Source organism: Gallinula chloropus (assembly GCF_964237585.1).
Source record: "Gallinula chloropus genome assembly, chromosome: 5".
NCBI classification, from domain to species: Eukaryota; Metazoa; Chordata; class Aves; order Gruiformes; family Rallidae; genus Gallinula; species Gallinula chloropus.
In genome coordinates, this window is record NC_140090.1 from 35,111,632 (window position 1) to 35,137,359 (window position 25,728).

General features: G+C 42.6%; 1 protein-coding gene across 2 annotated transcripts in view; it reads left to right on the forward strand.

Annotated features, from left to right (window-relative positions):
- Nucleotides 1-2,044: 2,044 nt before the first annotated feature.
- BARD1 (BRCA1 associated RING domain 1) overlaps nt 2,045-25,728 on the forward strand; it is a gene marked incomplete at its 5' end in the record, with an annotated part of 44,890 nt that continues 21,206 nt past the window's right edge. For both annotated transcript variants that reach the window (XM_084264527.1, XM_084264528.1), the window contains 6 exons: nt 2,045-2,196; nt 2,321-2,377; nt 6,279-6,424; nt 13,096-14,093; nt 23,438-23,518; nt 24,191-24,363. In XM_084264527.1, coding sequence (XP_084120653.1) covers nt 2,045-2,196; nt 2,321-2,377; nt 6,279-6,424; nt 13,096-14,093; nt 23,438-23,518; nt 24,191-24,363 — 1,607 coding nt within the window. The remainder of the gene's footprint in view (nt 2,197-2,320; nt 2,378-6,278; nt 6,425-13,095; nt 14,094-23,437; nt 23,519-24,190; nt 24,364-25,728) is intronic.

The following is a 25,728-nucleotide window of genomic DNA, read 5'->3' on the forward strand; positions in this document are numbered from 1 at the left end:
CAGGAAGAGACACTATGGGAGGGATGGCTCAGTCCTCAACGTTGCTGGGCTTTGGGAAAAGCTCCTCTTTGGGCAGGCCAGGGAACAGGACACCTCTCCCTGCTCCTTTCCTCCCCATGATGAGGACACAGAGCAGTGAAGCAGCTCACTGTCATCAGCTGCTGCCAGAAACAAGCCCGAGCCTGCCTGCTGCCCAGGAGCATCCAAAACCTACACACATCTCCGAACAAGGGGCAGTTTGCATTCAGTTTTGTTTCACTTCCACGCTTGTCCCTGAGGCTTGTTTCTTTCCCCAGAGCTGTTTCTCTCTGCGTGGCAGAGGGCTTGCGGATCCCCGCTGCTAGGGATGAGAGGCCGTTAGCAAAGGGGACACCGCTCAGTGTTATTAACACAGCGGGAGGGGGTTCCTGAGAGCCAGAAAAGAACAGGCTATTACAAAGACCCAACCGTACTTTTCACAGCTGGATCCAAGCGCATGGATGCAGTTACTGTGCTATGGATGACAACAAACAGCCTTCTCCTCCTCACTGGGGAAACTGAGACATGTGGTTGGGGCCACCTACATTCATCCCTCTTCCTCGGGGCTCAGTCCTTGGTTCTGCAAGGACAATGTCACCTGCAAGGGACAGGTTGAACCTTTCAGACTCTCCACACACCTCTGCAGTTCCCTTTCTCAGAGAAAAAACATCAAGAATTATCATGAAGATAGAGAAAGCTGAGATGGTGCTCGCTGGGGTCAAGCTGCTTAGGAGGCATGACAACATTGATTTAATAAAGGCTGAATACACCACCAGTCAAATCAGCGTGATGGTGTTTCACCCTGTGACACATCAGCTTGCCCTTGTCTTCCAAGAAGACAAGGGTACCTTATTAAGAAATGTTTTCAGCCCTGATTTAACAGTCCAGATGAGGCAAGAGCTGTAGTAAACGCCCCTGTTGCCACCAGCGGTCAAATGAGTCCCTCTCATCTATCAGGCTGCCACCCCTCAACTGAGCAGCAGTAGTCGACATCTTGCTGCTTTCATTTCACCTGCTGAGCAGGGATGAGGGGAAACCATCCACCCACAAGAAGCAAACAGAGGGAGACGCAGGATGAGAAACACCACTGAAATTTCAGCCAGGCTGTTGGGACGCCGCTCTAACAGCTGTTTTCTACAACTGTTGCCAACCAAATTTTGCAGCTCTGCACTGCCGTGTCCTTTTATGATGAAGTTCCCTCAAAGAATAACTCGCACGCTTTAATCATGTTTGCTCCGAGATTTATGGCTTGATGCTTATTCACCGGCAGAGCTTTTCGATGTGAAATGTCAGTAAGCCTGTTATAAATCGCTCCTGGCATTCCTGTTCTATCTTTTATTTGGCCAGGAGTACTTCTACCTGAAAGTGATAAATTCCTGCTATAACGGCTTTATGTGCTTCAGTAATTACACTGTACAGGGAAGGTGGGGGCTGCGCCTATGGAGGCATCACCTCAAAAACAACAACCTGTAAAAAGTGGGGAGATTGGGCTGATCCCTGAGGTGCCACTGGATGCACAGGCTGAGGCAAAAAAACACCCCTGAAATCCAAAGTAACCATGACCAGTGAAGTATTACAGTGAAGTATTACCAGCTTCAGACTGAAGTTGGTGAATGGGTGGAAGGAAGGGAAGAAAATTAGAGGGTTTTTTTAAAGCTGGGCAGGGAAAGGCATCATCCTGCCTGGGAGAGGGGAGGCCCTCAGCACGCTGATGCTGCACCCACCAGCCTGTTTCAGGCCTTGCTTGGGTGCGTTAGACATGTTCATTCGAGACAGACATTGGAAGATGTGTGTCGGTAGACGAAGTTTTTGGTGTTTGGCGCATTAGGGATACCACACAGGCACTCCAGCCTTCCACCTCAGACTGGCTGGCCGCCGAGCCCTATTTTCCTCACCCCGCCCCTCACGCCTAGCCCCGCCCCTCCGCTCCCCGAGCGCGGGAATCCGGGTACGCCTGCGCGCCGGCGTGCTGGCGCCTGCGCAGTAGTGGCGAGCGGGGAATTTGGAGCGGTACCAGCGGCCAGCCATGCGGGAGGTGTTGTGTGGCCGTTCGGGAAATCGGCCGGTTTCGGCCGGACAGCCTGTGGCTGGCTCACCTATGGCGCAGCCCGGCTTCCCCTGGGCGCGCACCCGCGCCGCGCTGGGGAGGATGGAGAGGGCGCTGAGCTGCTCTCGCTGGTAACGGGTGTTCCCTCCTCCCCTCCCCTCCCAGCCCTGCCCGGCGGCTGCCACGGAGCCGCCGCTGTGTCCGTAAGGCCGCGCTGCTCTAAAGCTGCCGTATTTCTCCTTCCTCTGCCCACAGCGCCGGCGTCCTGCGGGAGCCCGTGTCCTTGGGGCAGTGCGAGCACGTCTTCTGCCTGTAAGTAGCGAGGTGCCGGGGCTCGGCCGTCCCGCCTCCCCTCCATCCCCGTCCCCGGGGCTTCTGCCCTCCTTGCTGCTATGCTTCGGCGAAAGGGCTGCTGCCTTAGGGAGGTGGGCACCGGTGGTGCTTTCTGGACGGGGAGAGGGTGGTGGGAGCTGCTGTTCCCCAGTAGGTCCGGCTCAGTGCTCTGGGGGGGTGCCTGGCTTGCTGGAGCGAAAGCCTGGCTTTGTAAGCGCTGGTTTAGGGTGTAAAGAGAGCCCTCAGTCTGATGGGGAGGGGTGTCTGCTCGTGGTGGGGTAGGGAAAACAAAAAAAGGACTTCCAGTTCTTAGCTGTTATCTGCAACTCTTTCCTCTTCCTCCCTTCAAAACAAGCAAACAAGAGGAGCCTGGAAAGATTCCCCCTGTTTTCAAGAGGGCTTGGCTCTGAGAGGATCCTGTGCTGCTTGTCATTGCTTGCATTGTCAGGCCTTCTGCTCTGCCAGTGGTTTTGCTCCTTCAGATCTGCTCCTGTAGCTGTGTTCCTGGCCACCTGAGCATGTTGGGTTAGCACGAGTACCTGCTTATGGTTTGTCAAATGATCTGAGTGGTTTAAAAAAAAAACTTGACTTGCTAGAAACGTCTTGCTAATGAGGCAGGCCTGAGGAGGGGGTTAATTACCTGGCCTGTCTATAAGACAATTGGCTGCATCGTTGGTACAGGCTGAGTCTGAAATGCAGACCCTCATCTGGGGAAGGTGGTTGCACCTTCCAATCTGTCTAGTATGTCCCTGCTCTTCATGACATACAAATGCGAACCCAGGGAGTTAAAAGGTCAGTCATATACCTTAAACAGTTTTTCTGCACAGCACAGATGTGAACTGCCTACTAAAACCCTATGCTTGTTACAGTGAAGAGGATAGATGCTTTCTAAGCTCTACTTGTAAGCCAGCCTAGGTATTCAGTGTTCCCTGTTAACACTGCAGTCACTATGTCAATAAAAGCGAAGGAAAACTCACTCACTGTGTCCATAATGGCTGCGTATTTACTTGTCTCCAGCTTTAATGGGAGGATTAAACCATTGAAGGCCTGAAGAGTAAAACACTAACAAAAGATTTCCTTCCTTTTTAAGAAGTAACTGATTATAGGACAGATGCCCTCAGCACCTCTTCCACCCATTATGGATGGATTAAAAGATGTACAAATAATTTATTCCTGTCCAGGCGTGTGGGTTCTTTCCCAGCTTTGGCCATTAGTTGCTGTAGAAGATTCTGCCGCCTGAAACACATCTTTTGTTACTTGTTCCATTTGTACTACTTGTCCATGGAGTACTTGGTAAAATAACTCCCAGAAGCTTGTGTGAGTTAGTTATAAAAACGTTCATATCTGTCTTCTAAAATGCATTTTCTCAGGTGCAGTGTGGATTGCTGAAGGGCAGTGTAAGGGTGGATTAATAAACATAATTGTTTAGTTGTTGGGCATCTGAGGCCTTGTGGTTTTATTCTGGATGTCAGTATATTCTCAGTGATAGATTTCAAACACCTGCTGTTTGAAGTATTTTTGAGAAAAATGTTCATGACCTCAGAATGTGATGCAGTTTGCATTGGAGAGGCTGGAAAGAAAGAGTGTGTTTTTTTTTTTTTTAAATAAAACTACAGGAATTTAGGTTAATTTGTTTACAAGTGAATTTGGTAGGGCCTGGATTGAATTTGAACTATCCTGACATGAACTGATTCTGATCCGTTGCTAAAGAGAGATTTTATTAATATGCCCAGGCAGGAGGGGGGTGAATGGCCGGGGCTGGCTTCTGATATTTGAAGTGAAATATGTGGAACTAATGAACTGCAATAATCAGGTCACATAATGTAACTGGTTCTCCCTCAGCATGGGTTTTATTATGGGCAGGGATATTTATTAAGATCCATTTCTGCAGTTTTGTCTGAGTAACTACTAAGTTATAGTTAATGGATAATGACTGTAAAAACCCAACAGCTAGAAGTAATTAGGAAATGTCATGGTATAAAAGTCGTTCTGCATTTCCTTTGCACTACCTTTTACAGACATGGAAGACCTCAGGCCAACTTTCCTAGAGAATGAGACCTGGTCAGCTCTTATCTCTGCTGCAAGTGATTTGTCAGTGTCATCTGGAATATGTCAGAGCTAAGAACCATACTTCTCATGATCATAGCAGTATCTCAGCCACGGGCTCCTTTACCCACTTGGAGCAGGCAGTTTAAAGCACAAAGCACACCTAGCAGCAGTTTTTACATCCCACATTTCCTGCCTTGGAATTAACTGAAGGCATGATAATTGTGTGGTGTTTGAGGGAGAGATGCCAGTATGGAGAACAGGTCTGAAAGTAATTGTCTTTGAGGAAAGTGGTGATAGTTATGCTTCTGGTATTGTTAATTGATAATGCTACTAGTTTTGACTCCCTGCTTCCAAGCAGATGATATGTTTTGAGTTTAGGTATGTAGACTTAGATCTTTGTCTCCGAGTTGCAGCGCCGTAATATTACTTGCATTCTGTTCCTCTGAATGTCCAACATGATCTGCTCATGCTTAATTTTATACCTTTGGCTAGAGTTGTTGATTCTACGTGGTGGTAAGGTAATGGAGACTTTTGAAATTGGCTCAGTCTTGAGTGTGTGAAATTGTAATGGATATTTAATAGGATAGATTGGAATTGACAATGATGGCCCTTGAATTTTGCAGTTCAGGTGGTAAATCATAAGATCCTCTTGCTGAACTAATCAAACGAATAAAAGATTTTAGGCTTCGATGGGGGAAAGTAGAATTCCTAAGATGCTTCAATAAATAACTGTTCCCTTGTCCACCCCACATTGATCATCTGGTACAAATGCTTTGAAAGAAGAAGGTGATGGACTGCTCTGAATACCTGCAGATCCACATGGGATTTCTGTCAGGAAAATGTCCGGATAGGTAGAACTTCACAATACAAAGAAAACTTTAAGTAGGAAACAGTGGAAAAGATAGTTTACTATGGGTTGGCTGTCTGTGAAAGCTACAGAAGAATAGCTCTATCTTTAGCAAAGGTGTAAAAGAAGTTTTAACTTTTGAGCCTAATTGTTATCTGGAGACAAACAGCAATGAAGCTTTAGCATGCCCTGACATGATACCGTGTCTCTCATGATGGTGTCCTGACAAGGCTCTGGGCTCAGCTTGCCTAATTGTGGCTTGTCATTAGCCATGATAAATATGTCTCCTCCTGCAGTTATGGCTGTCCTGGTTTCAGCTAGGAGAGAGTTAATTTCTTTGTAGAAGCGGATGGAATTCCCTGTTTGGCAGTTAGGATGGGAGCGGTGTTGGTAACACACGGATGCTTCTAGTTGTTGCCAAGCACTCAAGGACTTTTCTATTGCTCATATTTCCCCGCTAATGAGAAGGGAGGGGACACAGCCAGGACAGGTGACCTAAACTGGCCAAAGGGAGTATTCCATGCCAATTACGTCATGCTCAGCATAAAAGGGGGGCTGGTGGGAAGAGGAACAGGCAGCATGGTTTTGGGGACAGTCCAGTTTTGGGATGGCTCTGAGCTGTACTGCCTGAGCTGTGCAGTTCAGTGAGAAACTGCATTGTTATCAGTTTCATATATTTTGCTATAAAGTCCTGTTATTATATCCATCTCTCTACTTTCCCAGTAAGCTATCCCTACCCACGAGGTTTTGGTTTCTTGGGTTTTCTTCTCCCTCTCTTTCCCCTTCCCTTTTAAAGAACAAGTGGCTGCATGGTGCCCAGCTCTCAGCTGGGGCAAAACCACGACAGTGGATAACTCATGTGGGCTTCAGAGTGGTTTGTCAGTGCTGAAGCACTGAGTGTTGAGCGTTTGGCTGTGAAAAGCTTGATACTGAGTACAGTAGATAACTTACACCGGATAATGGGTTTTTCCATTTTACTTTCAGATCCTGTGTGGGCGACTGTGTTGGCAGAGAATGCCCAGTGTGCCACATGCCATCCTGGGTGCAAGATGTGCAGATTAACCGGCAGCTGGATAATGTGGTTCAGCTTTGCAGCAAACTGCGGCATCTGCTGGGTGCAGACACCTCAGGTAAGAGCAGACCTGGGTCTCTGACAGCTGTTGGGTCCAGACCTCTCCGTTTCCTTTCGCAGGCTGTACAGAGAACGGGTGGCACAGCCCTGTTTAAGATTCTGAAAGGCTGTTCCAAATCATGTTTGGAAAATTTGATTTGAAGAGAACTGTCTGTATGGATTGCTTGTTCTTTGAATCTGTTTTACTAAGAAATCTGCATGAGTGGGGTAGTCCATAATTCATTAGAATCTGTCTTCCAGCATTAGATGGAAGTGGGATAGATTCCCAAGTCACGCAGCAGTTAATTGCACAAACTGGGGACACGAGTTCCCACATCTTGTGCTCTGAGGGGAGCACAAATGTGTAATGTTCTGTGGTGTATGCTCTAGAGGGGCCCTGTTAAAGGGTTAATGCATATATTCCCTTGCCTCTTTTCTATCTGTGCACTGAGACCTGCGTGCTGTCCTAATAATTTTCAGTTTAGGGCTTTTGCATATGAAAAAAAAAAAGTGTTCCTTGCCTAAAAAGGGGAAGGAAGGAGGCAAGCCTTAACTTAGTTATTTTCTGGTCTCTAACAATCAGCTAGTCTGCTACAATGGAATTTTGTCATTGCTGACTGTGCTAGACGATTGCAGAGATTGTACTCTGGGAATTCACATCTTTATCAAATTCTAGGCTGATTGTCAAAGTAGGAAAAAATGAAGTGAAATGAGCGTAGGTGAGTGTATCTCTCCTCTGGAAGCCCAGAGAGGAGCATTTTATGTAATGGCAAGTTTTAGAAAACATTCGTTTAGCTGTCAGGTACAGAAAAGGTAATTCTTTCTTCATTGTTGCTCCCTGATATGTTTGTCTAAATTAAAGATTCTTAAATCTAATCCCATTGGCACCTTTGTGTTCATTTATGGGATAGCTCTTTATTGGCATGAAAATACATTGCAGCAAGCGGGCTGGAAGCCTGTGTCCAATTGTAAAGGAATACCTTTTATATAGATACAAAATCCTACGGTGCTTAAACCTTCTGGAGCATAGAAAATGTAGATGGCTTATACAGGATTTCAGGGAAACACTTTAAGTGGTGAAGGCTTTTAAAAACATAGAGGAGAATCTGAGAGGAGTTATTTGTGAGGCTATAAATACAGTGTTTAAAATGCAGTATGGTAGTATTGATGCTATTTAGATGTTTTGAAGAAGTCTTACAGATGGATTAACTCTTACAAATCGGTCTGTTTCACTGCACCAGAAGTTGCATAATACGTTTAACTCCTGTAGCTCTTCTAAAATGAGTTTTGCATAGTGTGGTTAAACCATAGGACAAGCTGAGGTTCTTTTCATTGTTCCTTGTTCTAGCTTAAAAGCAGACACAAAATTGGAGTTTACAAGAGTGTTTTATTTGGAGCTAAAGTTGTGAACTGATGTGGGAAATTACTTTCCATCACTTGGAGCCTTTGCCCTGTTCTAAAGATGTTTCATACTGGGGTTAAGGGGGGGAAAAAATAACCACCTGAGGTGGTGATAGTTTGCTCTCAGGAATGGTTTGGATACATAAATTAATGGGCTGACAACAGCTAATTACGTGTTGTACTGTGGCAAATCACAGGGCGCCACCATAGATTTTGAGAGCAAATCGTTTAGGATGTTCTGTCACTCATCTCTGACAAATCTGACACCTCCCATGGATCTATGCCTTGAATTTAATGCACACAAAGTGAAATATGTTTGAGTTAGGAGAACTCTCTTGCAAAGGAGTTGCTTTCATGTTCTTGTAGCACTGTAAGTCTGCCAAGTCCTTGTCAACAATATTTTCTTTTCGTTTTTATCAGAAGGTCAGAAATTGAATTCCAGTAAAGGAAACAGACCAAAAAAAAATATCTTTCTGTGGAGGAAAAAGGGAGAAGTAGTTAAAAAAGGAAATCTTTCCATATATTTGGCTTTTTTATCCCTTTTGTGTATTTGTTTTATATGCCTTATTTTGAGACAATTCTGGCTTGTCTAAAGGCTTCTGTTTGAGGTCCTTGCTTGCACTGAAGTTTCTAATGCAAATGCATTATACTGCCCAGTTTTAGTCTCTGACAGATGTACTGAATGTGGTAAGTTGTGTGTTGTTGTCTTTAAATCAAGCACAGAGCTACTGTGACTGAAAAGGATGAGGTTAAGCTCATGTGTTGACTACTTGAAGTGTAAAAATCCCTCTACCCAGAGGTTCCACAGTGGATATGGGAGGGATCTTGCTTTGTACTCCATTGGGATAAGAATAGGATTTTGCCAAACAGCTTGTGTGTTCTAAGAAGGAGCAGCTAGTAATTTGGCAAAGGCTACACAAACTAGCTAACACTTCCCTTTGATTTCAAGGGAAGCACAGAAAATTACACTCCAGAATGGCACTGGCTTGACTGAAGGGGAATTGGCAAACAAAGAACCTGAAACTGGCTGGAAAATGCAAATTGTAGGTAGCAAATACTGCATCTTAACATTAATTCACATGTACAGGTGTTATATCCTTAGTCTGTGGCAAGGTGAGGAGAGCTGTCTGACCTCTTCACTGCTCAGTATACCTTTATGAGGGTAATAGGAAGCTATCTGGCTGGCAGCCTTCATAGATGGGGAGTGTAGACATCAAAATCTTTAGCTCTAATGTTGCAGAGTCTGGATATCTGTAGAGTTGGAGTTGATGGGATGATAGGCTTCATAGGCGGGCAATTAGTGAGAACTTGTCAATTCATGGACATAATGTGTGTATAATGTGGTATACTGGAGCTAGAGAAGGTTGATTTACAGTGATGGCTTTGAAAGTGAATTTCTAAATCCTTCAGCAGTTTCATCTTCCTCAAAAGAGAGGAGATTGTCATAAATTTCCACAAACAACCATTTACGGATGATTTTACCTTGTTCTTGGTGACATCAGTCTGCTTCACTCTAACACAGTCCTCCTCATAAAGAGTGAGACCTTGCAGGTGTTGGTCAAAGCTTCCTGTCCTGCCAGTGGACAGAAAGATAGATTAACTTTTGATTAGCCTTCACAGAACCATAATTTAGGTCACACTTAGTGACATGGAGGGAAAGATGTTGAACTCCCGTTCTAATAAATTCCGTTGCATTCCATGTCTGCCATGACATTCTTCATAATAGCTAAAGATGAGTTTGCAAATAGCTGGAATTTCTCCCTCTTTCGCCCCGCGCTGAATACTTAACTTGCAAAATAATCATTCTTCAGTGAAGGCTCTAATGTTGCACAGATGGTACCAAAGCACTTCCCTTTGATTTTTAATAAGGGACTAGTTTGTCAAAGAGATTTCTCAACTTCTGTTCTGAAACCCATAATAGAGAATAATTTGAAAGGCACACAATGTGCATCATTATATTCCTTTGATGCAGATTAATGATAGCTAAACCACATTTTCTAATTGCTCCTTCCCCCCCCCCCCGCTCTAGCCTGTTATTGCACTGCAGCAGAACTTGGAGATGTAGTACTCTAGATGCAAGGCGCTGTGTGTTTCCTAATATTTTTTGTCTACTCTCAACCCTTTCCACACTTAAGAAATTCAACTCGATTAATTGTGAGCATTAAGAAACTTGTGCTTATTATGTGCAAAGAAGTCTAATTTAGAAAGAACTTTGTTAATGTATATATGAATGTTAGGTTTAATAGGTAATGGAGTGTAAATTTACTGCGTTTATAGGCTGATTCTAATGCTGGTTTTGTGGATAGTCTTAAAATTTAGAATTGGTAAGGTATGCTTTACTGATTTACCTTGTCTCAATCTATCTCTGAAAATTTCAAGGAAACTTCTTGTGTATCAAAAAGACAATGGAATCTTAATCATAAGTAGCAATTTTTTCATTCCTGTTGAGGTGCAAGCTCTGACTTCCAGCTTGGAGACAGCAAAGAACTCCTTTGGATCGATTTTTCTCTGAGCAATTTTCTCTGAAGGTAGTTTAACTGAATGCACTTAGCTGCCAGATATCACCCTCTATATATAAATTAACATCTGCATATTAAACCTTAAGAACTCCCTTTCAGTTTCTTAGTGCTGTGTCTATTCTCTCTCCTTCTCACAGCTCCGGGTCCATCAAAGGATTAGAATTTCTGGGAGGGTAGATTGGCCACTTGGCCTTATTACTTCTACTCCTTGTCTTGTATGCTTTGGAAAAGGAAGAAAGGGGCAGCAGAGTCTAAGAATAACATTTCTTTGCAGTTGCTGTACATAACTATTAGGTCAAGTTGATCTCAGACACAGAGTATTCCAAAAGATGAAGTTAGTGAAGAATGGATGAGAGACAACACACCCTGGCAGAAATGGCAGTATCCTGCCCAGCAAGCTTTGGAAAGATCCCCTGGGCGTGCGTGGCTGGCCTCTTGATGCAATGGCTCTCTTTCCCAGTATGTGTGGCCTTCTCATCGTTTTCCTGTTTTAAAACGGGTGCATGTGAAGAAAAATAATCCTAGGAAAGTTTTTTATTTGGTCTATTTCAGCAGGTTTTTAATAACCTGACTAGTTAGTCCCTGCTGAGCAAACAGCAATGAGCAAACCGTTTAGGAACCCTTGTGGTTGATTTTCACAATCTCTTTTGCTGCCAGAAGTGGTATATACATAGCTTCCAGTGTAAATACTTAATTGTGTTATGCTGCTTTAGATCCTACTTCTGAAGGACAGTGCCTTTGATTGAATTTGTCACTTGGACTTTAAAGTCTTTCTGTGCTACACACATCAAAAAGAATTCTGGCCATCACAAAATTGTTGCACAAATTACTTTTGCAGGCTGATTTTTATTGCTCTTTACTTGGAGATGACTGATTGTTCTAGCAAGGTAAATATTTTGGAAGCAAATCTGCTAGTTGTGTAAACAGTGGAGGCAAGGCAAGTAAATAGTAACTGTGTTTTATATTTCTGCATCTGTTTGCAGTCAGGCTCTTCCTTTTTTTTAGATATTATTATCAGAATGAAATTGGGGAGGCTGTGTTTCTGAAGGCTACCTAGTTAGGAGATTTAAGTCTCACTTTCACTGCTTTTTTTGCTTCTGTTTGCGTCAAGCCCAGCCCTCCAGGAAAACCAAATAGCTGCAGCTCTGTACTTGATGATTATCTTTAGATACCTAAATGATTGATTAGCTGGCCTCAAGCTGTATTCTTAAAGACACTTTTGCTCTGTTGCCTTGCATATTACTCAAGCTGAATTAAAATATGCTAGATAGTAGGAGATTCAAGTGGTAAGCAGGGTAATTTAAATCAAGATTGAGGAAACATTAACCTTGAAATACTGCTTTCAAAGAAAAACTGCAAATGTGTTGAATTTGGTGTTGAATTGGTAACTATACAGTTTTGGATAAGTGAAATTTCAGATTATTTTTTTTTTTTTGTGGCTAAGGGATTGTGAATAGTGTCTGTCATGAGTTTATCACAGCTTGCTGTGGAAAGCAGGCTATAGTTAGTAATTCCAAAAATAGAAGGTATGGAGAAGGCAAATTATCCATAGAAAGTTATGCCACTGAAGTGAAAATAATACGTTGTTGCCGTGAGTGGCTGTCTTTTGCTTTTAATGATCAAGACTTTCTGTAGTTTATTTCAAGAATGCTTAAAAAAGCCTCTGTTAATCTTGGTCTTAATTCTGTGTAATAATAACACTCTACCTGCCTCAGTGGGCAAAAATAATACTGGATTTGTGATTGTTTGCATTAAATCACCAAGACTTCTGGGAATGATAGTCCTTGAAGTCAGAGGCCACGGAAAGAATGAATTGTGCATTTACTTCTGAAGACTTGTCCAAATAACCTAAAATAACTTGGGTTTCCAGAAAGAATCTGTAAAAAACTGGTTTCAGTTCTTTTCTAATGAAAGAGTTGTTGTCAAACTAGATTAGAGTCTAATTTAGAGGTCACTTTTTACTCCTTAATTTATTCTTGAACTATTGAGGACACCACTTATAGCCCTTGTCCTCAACTGTTACTTCATGACCTGGGAGCACAGGATATTTCTCCATCACTTTGGTTAGGCATTTGTAGTGTTCTGTATGAAATGACTTAGAAAATTGTTCTGCTTCATATTTTTGAGATTATTAAAATGTGTAGCTTCCTTGGAATTATTTACTAGCAAGGCTTAAAGGATCAAATGACAGGACAGGAGTGCTTAAGAGATCTTTCTGTACATTCCTCTGATTCATCTGCTGCATCTCTGGAATCAGTCAGAATTTGTTAGGAATGCTCGACATTCTTGTGAGGATGTTATTTTTTGCTTGCTTGCCATTGTTATTCCTGCTCAACCTGAGATGAACTGCGACAGCTTTTTAGAAAATTGTTTCTGTGCTCTTTTATATATTCATAGACCACTGTGTTAAACCCATTCCCAAGGAAAACCCGCTGAGAAACCAGCTTCTTTCTGCTCTGTAAGCTGGTCAGAAGTCTTCTGTGCATGTGGTATTGAGGAAATTTCTCTATCAGAGTGCTCTGTTAGGTGCCTAGTGGATCACTTTGGCTGTGCTGGGATCCCTGATCACATCAATGAAGTGTGACCTTGCCAGCTGTGTCAAAGCCGTTACAATGTGTCTCTTCAGAAGAAATGAAAGCACTCATAGGTTACATTTAGTAACACTTCCTCAATTATAACAGTTGTTATTCTAATCTTTTTTTTTTTCTTTGTGATCTTCTACTGAAGAACTACTCTGTAAATTACTTTTCCCTTTCTCTGATGCACTTAGACTCAACGGGAGATATGTCCCCAGCAGCTGACTCAAGCTTTGTTAAAAAGAATAAGAAGGAACAGATAAAGATGTGGTTCAGCCCAAGAAGTAGGAAGATTCGATGTGTCCTGAGCAAGAATCAGCCTCAGACTAAAAGCGACCACCCTTCTCAAGATGCATCTTCAGTATATGATTTCTTTCCTTCCCCTCCTCATAAAAAGCTTGACAAGCCAACAAAAAAACCGACACAGAATCAGAGTAAGAAGATGAAGAAGAAACATCTAGCAGACATTAACAAAATATGGAGCTTAGAGAAGCCTGAACAGAAAGAAGGAGTTGAGGAGAAGGCTCCCAAGGAAAAGTGTGTGACCATCTGCAGTCAACCAGTAGTCCTGTGCACCCCAGAAGCAAATAGCCCTGAGGAGACACTTGAGCAGGAGTCTATAAAGGCAGTGGGCTCCAGCAAAAATACGGACAATGTGGAAATACCACCACAGGAAAAATCTGCAGAGCAGCCAGCAAACAGTGAGGCTGCATGCCCTGTACAAGTTAGCAAGGGAAAAAATCATGCCACCCAGGCATCACTGCCACTAGAAGATGAACCTACACCTTTAAAACGTGGCAGGGAGCAAGCTGGACTTCCAGTTACTTCTCAGTCTAAAAGATTGAGAACTGAGAGGAGTGGTGCTGGGGAGTCAATCAGTCAGGCAGCTTGCCTAGAGGAGTTACCTCAGGGCTGCCCAATCTCCCCAGCGAGTGAACAGAAGACACCAGTTAAGACTTCTTCCTCTGCATTGAAACTCACTGACACCACAATGAAGAAGACAAGCTCTGCAGTCTTTCATGCAATAAATAGTCCTTCATGTTCAAAATCTCCATCTACCCCACCTACTTCTAAGACTTGTAACCGAGTAGGAATACCACACAGTCCTTCTGTATTGAAGTCCCCTGGTGGAAACACAGTTGCCAGAAGAAATTACAAAGGAGAGACTTTGCTCCATGTTGCTTCCATCAAGGTAGGACCTTCATCTTCTAGTTCAATTTTAAACAGAGGTTTAAAAAGACAATGTTCTATTGAAAATATTCTGGAAACCAAGTATTTAAGTACATCCTGTTTTGTGGGCAGGGATCCCATTTTGAGGTCTCTTTCTTCTAGGTTGACTGGGGAGTTTTCAAGATGATTCCATAAAGACATAACTGTTGAAATGATCAAAGATGGTTGTACTTGAGAAACTCAGTGCACCACAGTGTCAGTTTTGCCTTAGAGTTCTAGGAAGTGCTAAGTATTGAAATGTTCTGGCCTTATGTGCCAGAAAGCTGTCTCTGTGCTTTGTCATGAGTTTAGCCAAGTATTTCGGTTGTCACCGAGTGATCCTGGTCAGTTTAACTTGAACTAACTCAGCCAGGAGTTGAATTGCCTACATGAAGATAATTCCACCACCTTAACTGAGGTTCACTATTTCATAATCTTTGAGATCTTCCATCTGATGCAAGTGTATTGTCTCAAGAAGAACAAAATGCTCTACTGTGGGATTCCCCAGCTGAGCCCTGTGCTTTGAGCATGTTGGCCCCACAGGTAGCGGAGAAGGGAGAACTAGGACAGAGTTGGGATGTTCCATGTAGACTTTAATTTTTACATGGGATCCATGTTATTCTTGGAATGACAGTTGTCACTTATTTTGCTGTTACCTTAGCCAGTTCCTGCTGTGGTAGAACTTCATGGCTTTGCTCTTTGCAAGGGCTGTCCTCTGTTACTGTGTAAAAGCTGCATGCGGGTGGGCTAAGTCGAATGCTTCCAGTCAAACTCATCAGAAACACTAATAGGGCAGCTCTCAGAAGAGAGGTCATTTCAAAGAGTTTCTAGCCTGGCAATTTAAAGGTACTTTGTGCTAAATCACAATATAGAAATACTGTGTGGTTAATAAACTGCCTACGCTGGTAGAGCTGATTCACCTGTAACATCCTGACATTTATTCAGTGCTTCTGTTTGTTGAGACAAAGCCTGTTTTGATAAATAACAGTGTCCTCTTTCAAAGGCATACTAATAAGCCACTCCTGCTGCAGGAAACATTTTTAAATGGAAGCAGCAGCTGAGTGGAGTTCAGATATCTTACTTGATGCCATTAATATGAAATTAGGGAGGTGAAAATGAAGCACTGTCCTGATGGGACTCAAGAGCTCTAAAAGATAGATCCCTTGTTACCTCTTGTCACAAGTCCTGTATATTCCTCTTTATTAAAGCACTGTTTACAGATTATCCTTCCATGATTTTCTGGGAATTTGTAAGGAATATTATTATGATTGACTGCTTCTAAGAAAACTGATCTACCTTGACAGGTTTTCACATGGCTGTGGTTTCCAGTGATATGTCTGATACTTCCTTGGAACACACGTATTTCATGTAAGGGAACAGAACATCTCTGCAGTTCATTGTGAGACTTGGGCTGAAGTGTGATAAGCCAACAAGGTGCCTCTTCATTGCAGGACATTTTGAAATCAACTGAGTAAAAATGAAACCATTCATGGTGTAGAGAACAAACAGGTTTTGATTATCTTGAGTTTAGTGGTGTAGCTGGTGGTGCTTGTTGGCGTTGGGCCACTTCAGTGGGCTGAAAAGCTGACCTCCAGCTGCCGTGTAGGCAGTGGGGTGGGCGGGCAGGCAGGCACGGGAATGCTTTGTTCAGTCCTGTGTGTGAATTAATTTTCGTGTTGTCTTTTAATGTTTATAATTATTGAGCTAAAATGGGAAGTTGCTTCTGTTCCTCATTAGTTCTGCTGCAGTTTTAATCTGTCAATTCCACTTGCGTAGAGGTGCTCATTAGCAAAGGCTTGTTTAACTAGGTAGGGCTTCAGGGTGATCCCAAAGTTACCGCTTTCTTTTAAATGTAATTAAAATAAGGCGAGGAGAGAAGTCTTTTAGTCTCTGGTTGTATTTTACTTTCATGTATTGTTGCTTGCAGTGCTACTCAGAGAGCTGTTTTACTGTCCCTGAACCTCAGTTCCTCATCTGTAGGAAGAGGTTACACAGATTTTACACTCCTTTTATTTGTGATGTTCTCAGTTCTTGTTTTATAGCTTAATCATGGGCATATTATGCTATTCCTAAGAAGTTGCTAATGTGAGCACAGTGACTAGTTCGCACTAAAGTGGTGAGGTTAACCTGCCAGAAGGACAGGATGCCATCCAGAGGGACCTGGACAGGCTGGGGAAGTGGGTCCAGGTGAACTTTGTGTGGTTCAACAAAGCCAAGCATCTGGGTTGGAACAATCTCTGTTACTGATACAGGTTAGGAGATGATGTGCTGAAAAGCAGCCCTGAGGAAAAGGACTTGGGGATACTTGTGGATGAAAAGCTGGACGTGAGCCACCAATGTGCATCTGCAGCCCAGAAGGCCAACTGCATCCTGGGCTGCATCACAAGCAGTGTGGCCAGCAGATCGAGAGAGGGGATTCTGCCCCTCTGCTCTGCTCTGGTGAGACCCCACCTGGAGTGCTGTGTCCAGCTTTGGAGCCATCAGCACAAGAGGGACAGCACATCCAGAAGAGGCCAAAAACATGATCAAAGGGCTGGAGCACCTCTGCTATGAAGACAGTCTGAGATAGTTAGGCTTGTTCAACCTGGAGAAGGCCCTGGGGGGCCCTTATAGCAGCCTTCCAGTCCTTGAAAGGTGCCTGTAAGAAAGCTGGGGAAGAACTGTTCACAAGGGCATGGAACAGTAGGACAAGGGGTGATGGGTTTAAACTAGAAAAGGGGAGATACAGGTTTATTATTAGGAAAAAGTTCTTCAATATGAAGGTGGGGGATCACTGGCACAGGTTTCCCAGAGAAGTGTTGGAGGCCCCATCCCTGGAGATATTCAAGGTCAGGCGTGGTGGGGCTCTGAGTGACCTGATCTAGTGAAGATGTCCCTGCTCACTGCAGGGGGCCTGGACTAGATGGCCTTTAAATATCCCTTCCAACCTAACTCATTCTATGATTTGAACTGGATTAAGAGTAAATTGCTCAAGCCAGCATGATGTGAGGACTTGGTCTTTCTAAAGAACTATTGGTCATGGGGTTTGGGAACAGTTTACTTTGAAGCTATGAACAAGAAATGGTGGGGATTAATGGCCATGAATCTGCTGGGGATGTGTGGCAATCGTAATTTCTTCTGCATGCAAGTATCTTTCATACCATTTCTACATTTCTAGTTCTAAGTTATAGGAACCCTGCTACAGAGCTCAGAAATGTGTTTCTCAGAGAAGCTGGTCTTGAAGATACCAGGCTGTGAACTGCATGCATATTCTCATTGTGGCTTTTCAAAATAGCTCTGTCAGTGGTTTGTGGTGTGGTGTTTTTTTTCTGGAAGAAGTATTTCTCTTCCAGCTTAGTCTTATAGGTGATTTTTTTTTTCCTTGTTCTTTCCACAGCCTGTAATGTTTTTCCATGTGTGTAATGGGAAACAGACTTGTAGCTGCCACGCTCTCCCCCCATAGTGAAATAAAGTCTAATTCTCTGAAACTTCATTAATTATAAAATAAATCTGCATTATTTTCATTAGTTGTTAGTCCCTAATACCCTGAATTTAATTAAAGCTAATTGAGTTCTCCCTTTTTTCTTATTTAAAAGAGTTAATAAACAACATTATCAGGCATTAAAATTAAGTGTATTGTGCTGTTTCAAATGATTCTGAGGTTTTGTCCCTGTTTACTAGTAGTAGTTATTAACTCACTGAGATCAAAATGGTTCTCAAGAAAGGTTCTAGTGTGGATGAACTTAATGCTGAGTTAAACTAATAAATTATAATAAATGCAGCTCTTCCCATAGCAAACAGCGTTCATGTTTGTCTTTGTAGTCATTAAAGGTAAAAGTTCCAATTAGTTAAAATGCAAAACTGACCTATTGCACTCCTAATATTCTAAACTTGTGGGAAAATGCCCTTCCACGTAGGAATTTTTTTTATAGTAAAGTAACTAGTCGTGTATAGGACTGTGTCTTATGTGGTAATTAAAAATGCAGCACAATACTGCTTAGTAGATTTAAGACTCTGTAGTAACTACTATGGAGAGGAAAAAACTGTAGTGTGTCGGTACATTCTTTCAGGTCTTGGTTTTGCCTATGGCTCTGCATTGACAAGGGAGATGATGGGACAGTTGGCAGGGTGGAGTCTCTGCCACTGTGGATTCTAGGAGGAGGAATAATGGACTGCAATGCAGCAGGATAACAGAGGACCATGGCAACAGCCGCACTGTTACAAAGGAGTGGATGGGAGGTAGCTGGGGGAAGGCTTTCCTTTTGTGCTTAAGTTAGAAGCAGTTAGACAGTTGTCCCTGTTGTAAGCAAAGAAGACATTGCATCTATGCAGCACATTTTAGTCTGAAGAAAGAGAGAAGGAGCCTTGGGACTAGTTTAGGCAACCTCCTGTTCCGAGGACCCTGTAGTTTGGACAGATAACCAGGAGGGCCTTGGTAAAGGCTTCACTCTGGGCTGGCCTGCTGTGCTGGGCTCTTCATATTCATTATACTTAACATTGTAATAACCACTAGATAATTTCTTCCAGGCTTGGGACACTGTCCTTCCTTTTAATTGTTTTGTCACCAGTTAATGACACGTTAGAAGGGAAGGTGAAAGATGATCTGGCTTTGTGAGCATGTGGTGGCCAACATCAGAATTCCCTTTAGATCTGTTGTCAGGTGTCTGACCCAGCCAGCTGGGCAGTCCCTTGCTTTCGGTACCGGATGGGTATGTGTCGTGGTTGTGTTGGGTCACACGTATACACAGGTGGGATGTCTCCCCTGCTGCCTTTCCTCTTGAGCCTTTAGGTCCAGGAGAAGAGTTGTGCTGCTGCATTCCCAGCCTCCCCTGAGCAAAAGTCAGTGTATGGACAGCAGCGTTCCTTCCAGCTGCTTCGTGGTGAATAAACGCATCCGTTGGTCCAAGGTCTTATTGTCCAGACCTTGTGATTTTATGTGGCAGGTGACAGCTCCATTTCATTGGAAAAGTGAGTTCTGCTGGCAGAAACTAGCAGGATGACTCAGATGCAGGTGTAGCACCTCAGAGTGCTTTGAAATTATAGTTTGACATCGACACACAGATATTAAAGCCGAGTGGCATAGGAATGGTAAGTAGTATCCTGATAATGAGTAGTATCCTGCAGGTAGCCTATGAAAGATGTGAAGCAGTGTAAAGGTTTCAAATGTAGGGCTTGAGAATATGTAAACTGGCCGTGAGTCAAAGCAATCCATCTTCCCAAGCGCTGATTTGAAAGCTTAGAAACAAGTTGCCATTTCTTTTTTTTGATAATGATTGCTTGTTATTTCTCTTGTTTCTGAGGTGGGTTAAGCTTAACTTCTTGAACGTTTTTGGGTTTGTTTTTTTTTTGTTAAAGGTTAAGCGTAGCTACTTGTGTGCTTGTTAGTTAATAAACGGTCTGCTGGGTAGGGAATTAATTTGGAGGAATTTGATGTGAGAGACTCCCTGGTTCCTGGAAAGAGTTGGTTGGAGCATTTAATTCATATTTGCCCTCTTTGACCACTTATGAGTCGTAAATAACCTAGTTCTGTCATCCCACCCCCACCATAATTTCAAGAAGCAAATGAACATGGGCTTGAAAGGAGTGTTTTGTTCATCTGTTTGACCTAAAGCTTGAAGTTACTTGGTTGCCTTTGCAAATAAAGGCAGCAGTGTTTTAAGTGGTGTGGGTTTTTAGGTTTGTCTTCATGGACCGCCCTCATCCTTTGGGTGGGTAGAATGTGTTTTCATTAACATAGTAATTTAAATGGGTCTCTTGGGTGGAAAATATCAATGGTTAATGGAAATAGTAGAGGTCACCTGAAAAAAAAACACCCTATAAAATCGGGCTGAAAGGACTCTTGCAATTCTTCTTAACCTTCTGTCTGCATTAAAATAGTGACACAGTTGACTTGGAAAAAAAACCAAACCAAAGCAAGCCCCTCATCTAAGCCACGTGAGGATGGTTTTCTGGGCTTGCACCACCTGCAGCTGCAGAACTAAGTTCTCTTTGGAAGGGGAGTGTTTGTGAAGCTGTGTAAATACCCTTCTCTGTGCAAGCTAATGCTGTCTTCCAGATCTGCCAACAGATGGCTCCAATGCCTTTCCTGCTTCTGTGGTTTTCAGAGCTCCCTTGCATTATTGTGTTGTCACCACGCATAAGCTTTGTAATGAGTTTAACATGTCCTTTGCTTTGGTTTTTTTCCAAATAGTTAATTTTACTTTCAGCCTCTTCAGAAGCTGGTTGTAATCCTTCATCAATAATGAGACTTTAAAATAAACACTTCCCTGTGAATTGTTAATGCTAATGTTTTTCTACCTGGTGTTTGTCCTGTTCTCTACTTCTGTATGAGTAGTATGTCCAGTTACATTTCCACTGTGCTGTTGCTACAGGCTGCTAAGCTGAGCTGGGCAAGCCCCTTGGATCATCCAGTATGGCTGTCACTCCATATGCAGGATTTGTGGCTTTATGCTGGCATTGCTAAATAAATGAACTCGAGGGACTACATGTACAAAGTCAATTTCAATATTAGTCAAAGCACAACTTCATGGAGCATGCTTGAATTAGTAATTCTGTACTAATAGGTGTAACCTCTTCTGTTTTCTTATGGAGGAAGGACATGCTTCCATCTGGGGCTTGCCTCTACCAGGTCCTTACTCTTTCTTGTTCTGAGTTGAGCAAAACATTTATTAACTTTTAAATGTGAGTAAATCCATCAGCTCTGATAGAATCACCTTTAATAGGACGGATTTATGTTACCTGCACCTTTTTTTCCCACTGTCATATGTTGGTGGCCCTGCTCACCACAGGGACTTGGTAACACCTGTGCTAAGGATCTGCTGAAATTTAATCTTATGCTTTTTTTAAACTAATATTCACAGTGTGGTAGCTGACTGAAAAGCCTCGGAGGGGACAAAAGGCATGTTTCTCCTAGGTATGAACAATTTTAAGGTATATCCTGTAATCCTGATTGACAGCACCCATCCAGTCATTGTGGCATGACATCTTCCCCTCCCTTACTACCACTCATTGCTAGGTGCTGGCTGCAGGCAGCAGGTTCCGTTTTACAGCTGCCATGATGACAGTGTTTTTCTTCTCTAAACAGCAAAACACCAATTTTCTAATTTTGATTTAAACCTGGATTTCATTCTGTGGATCTTGTCAGCGCTGGTGTGGACACCAGCAGCATTTCCCTTTGATAAAAGCACAGCGATGTTTTACAAATCAACGTTCGCTTAACTGTGCTGAAAAGCTGTGATACTGCCTAATGCCCACACAAATTGTTAGCTGTGCTTGCTGCTTTAAAGGAGTACTCTGGAAATGTCAAACCCTTGCTGTACGTGTTTGCAAACTTAACTTTAAATGATAAGCTCAGATCTCAGTCATTATAGATAATTGTATCTTCTCTCTGTAGAAGATCTAATGCTGAGCACTGTCTTAGCTCCCTCTGAATAACTCTTCAGACTTGATGTGTGTCTGTTACCTTGCAACCATAAAGTCTTCTAGTAGGAGCGTGTTCTTTAATTGCTTTGAAAGGTAACGTTTTGCTGGGACGTCTGGGTTGTGAATGTAATGTGTGAAATTTATCTCTGATGTGTTAATTTGCTTGACTGTTGTAAAGCCAGTAATTCTGAGCAATTTTTTGTGTGACTTTTGTGTTCACAATTGTAGCTTGTTGGATTTATTTCTGCTGAGTAGATACTGTCTTAATCTTTTCTCTAACTAAAGAGTAAAGATTAAAGCTATTTGGTTTTTCTGAAGTGTTCCTTGATAACCAGAAAAAAAGATATTTAAGTTTTTGTTGTATTTAAAGCTTAATTTAATATTCTCTCATTTTTTCGAAGGTGGGCTGTGGAGTAACAGTTAGGAATTCCTTGACTTGCCAACAATAAAGGGCATGGAACTTTCTGTGTATCATGGATTAAACTTCTCTTCCCACTTCCAGGTCCTAGTATTTGTATATTGTGAGTTTGCCAAGGACAAGAGCTAGGCACTAGTTTGTATACGAGTCTCTTCATTGGAGATCCCAATACCCTGGACTGGGAAAAGTGGTGGTGGTTGTCTCGAAATGCTTGGCTGGGGATGGATCCTAAAGGCTAGTTTAGCCTGTGAAAAATTTGAATAATTTGGATAGTTTTGGTCATTAGGTGACACTTGGCAATTCTCCCTTCCCTGTTACTCCGTCAGGTGGGAAACAGTGTGTAACTGCTCCTCTGTAACGGGGCAGGTCAGTCTTTGCTTTGGCCCGAGAGGTACCCGATGCCCAGAGCTGTGGGACAGTCTGGCCCCACTGCTTGTGTGTCTGCAGCTGGGGAGTGTTCCTGGCACTGCAGCAGAAATTTTGGACCAGAATGCTTGGCACCCTTTGCAGCAGGGCACACCTTTGCAGTTACTGCTCCCTAGTAACCAATGCCAGGAGCAGAACTAGCTGACGCGACAGAGACTGCTGAGTCCCGGAACGCTGGGACTTTCACAGCGGATGGTGCTGTGAAAGAAGGGGGGCAAAGTCTGTTTTCAGTCTCTTTGGGTTACTTTTCCCCCTGCTTTTGAGACCTGCACTGCAGAGGTTTTCTTGCCTCAGCTTCTGCAGGAGGTTTCTCCTTGCCTATTTATAGCTGCCTCTGTGTATGCTCTAATCTTATTACCAACTTTTTCTTTTATACTTGCCTTTTTAAGTGTCAAAACCTCTGATTCACAAATTCTGTCTGGTTGTTTCCTTCACTCAGCATCTTTCTTCTTCCTGTAATCTTTGCATAAGTTTCCACCCTTTTCCACATAAATTTATTTGTTTGTAGTAAAACTGTGTAGTGTCCTTCCAAAAAACAAACGAAAACTATTTTGGTAGAATAACTGTCAGAGAAAGTGTCAGTGTGATTCAACATAACTAGTAATTGCAGTGTTAAATGAAACTCTTTTCCTTTTGACTTGTGGGAAAACAATTTATAGAAGCTTGTCAGACTTATTAATCTGTTTCACCTATGCCTATCTCTAGCCAGTTATTTAGATTAGTTTGAAAAACATCCAGGCTGAAGGACAAGAAATTTCTCAGTAAATGTTCTTGACTTTAACCCTTGCAGCTGACTGCTGATAGCAAAAAACGTGTCCCTTTAAGTCACCTGCTACGTGTACCTCTTTATGTAGAAGTATGTATTTGTGTAAAATATGTAGGTGCTGCTAACTGAACAGTGATAATAAACTACGATCTCCAACCCAGTTGAGTTTTTGTTTTCCTGATAATATATAAATGAAGATTTGCATTGTTACACTTTTATTGCAGTGAAATGTATAATTTTGCATCTCAAGTTTTTGTCATCTCTGTATTTTCTTCCTTGCTTTTTAATAACTGTTGGGTTTTCTTCCCTGATGTAGGGTGACCTGGCAGCTGTTGAACAGCTGCTGAAAAATGGGGCAGATCCCAATGTCAAGGACAATGCTGGCTGGACACCACTGGTAAGTGTTGATGCCTGTTTTTTTTTTTTGTTATCTATGTTCTGATCAGACTTCATTTTGTCCGTCCTTAATTCCGAAGAGTTATGCCAGGTGAAGAAGTGATGATAAACAAGTTTAAAAGAATTTACTAGCAACCACCGATCTGCCCAAATCCAACTCTTCATTGCTGGGGTGGGGCTCAAATCTATCAGCCTACGATTCTGCAAATGCAGAAAATGCAACTATGATAACTAGAAAATCACCAGTTGTGGGCAATGTGTCTATTGTAAGAGCTCTTAATGTCCTTAGTGTCTTACCATTTTGAAAAGACATAAAGTAGTTAAATTAAAAAATTCCCCACTTGAAGTACAGGAAATGAACAGAAGGTTCTTTTCAAGCATAGATTTTTCCTCTTCTGAGGACTACTCTTGCCAGAGCCTGTAATCTGGGAGGCTTTGTTCCCTGTAGTCTAATTTTCACGCAGTTGGCCTTTGTTTAGTTCTTCTCTGCTTTTTATTGGTGCTAAGTTCGAAGGTTAATTCACATCAGGAATGTGATGCAGTATTCCTGCATCGTCTTCCCCAGCCACCTGCTGAGAGGTGTCTGAAAAATGACTGTGTAACTGGTGTGACAGCAACCCTTCCTCCAAATTCTCTTTCACCTGAGTTTCCTCTTACGGTTTTGCTCAACCAGCACGAGGCATGTAATCACGGGCACAGAGAAGTGGTGGAGCTGTTACTGCAGTACAGGGCGCTAGTGAACACTACAGGCTATCAGAACGACTCGCCGCTTCACGACGCTGTCAGGAACGGACATGTGAGCATCGTTGAGCTGCTGCTTTTGCACGGTGCCTCCCGGGATGCCGTGTAAGTAGACGTGGGGTGTTGTTATTTTTACTGCTGCGTTCGCTACCAGCTACAACTTCCAGGGTGCATGTTAAGTAAATACACTAGTAATAAATGTGATTCACTCCAAGTGAGGGGGTGGGTGTTAAATGTATGCTCTGCTATACTTATATCCTCCTTTTCCAGGTAGGTGTTTCCATTTTACTTTCTCCAAAGCTTTTCTGAGGATGCCAGTCAGAGAGAGCTGGAGTGTTGGAGGCTGTACTAGGAAAGTAACACAAATATGCTTACCCTATTCCTATACTTTCCTCTTGGCATCTTGTTACAGCTACTGTCAGATCTAAGATGCTGAGCTGGATGAGTTTTAAACTGCTACAGCTGGTTTTTTTGAGTCTATTCTTACTACATTACTTGCTAGCAGAAGGTGTTTTGGCCTGGTCTCTGCTACCTTCACAAATGACACAAACACAAACTCAGATTCAGGGAGTGATTTTGATTATTTTTTTTCTTTCCTGTTCTGGATCAGAGCACTAATCCTTGGTTCACTTTTTAATTTGAAAAAGAAAAAGCTTAAATATTTTCAATTGACAGTTCTCTACAGTTATGCCTCCTGAAGGTTTTGGCACTTGTGTGCTGAAGAACCTGTTAGTCTATGAGTAACCCTGCAAGCTATCAGTATTCAAACACTAAATGTGGTTATAGGTATTGTAGTCCTGGTGTTGTGCCAGGGCCTGTGTTTATAAAATTTGAGTGTGATGCATGTTGTCAATAGGTGCCCGTATATAGTAACACGATAGGATGAAGTCTTGCATGATATGAATTTCCTTGCCAGCCACATAAAGAAGCATAAACAAGTTCAGCTTAATCACTTCAGCTCTCAGTATTCACTCTTGAAGCTTACAGAATTAATGTTTTCAAAACCAGTCCTGATCTTGAATATATTGGAGTTTAAAAAAACCCAAACCAACAAAAAAAACCCAACCAAACTAAAGAAACCCACAAAACTCTATCATGAAAAAGTAAAACAAAGATCAATTGTTGATCTTCACTTTGTTCTTGAACAGCCAAGACCAGTGCGTAACACCTTGAAACACCTTCAGAAACTAATTTCCGAGCCACTTGAATATCAGTAACTACTTGTATGACGCTTACACATACCATCTATCTGGTATTGGAAAGCGTAGCACAGCCAGCAGCTCTGATGCAAGGCTTTGTCAGGACTTAAGCGCTGGTAGATTTGCACAGCAGAGACTTCAAATGCCAACAGTGGTCTCTTATTAGCCTTAGTCTTTACCGAATGTGTTCACGCAAACTGAGGTGAATTTGAACCTCTTTCAGCTCATTCTGTATGAGCAAACATGGCTTTCTATTTAAACAGAAGCTTTT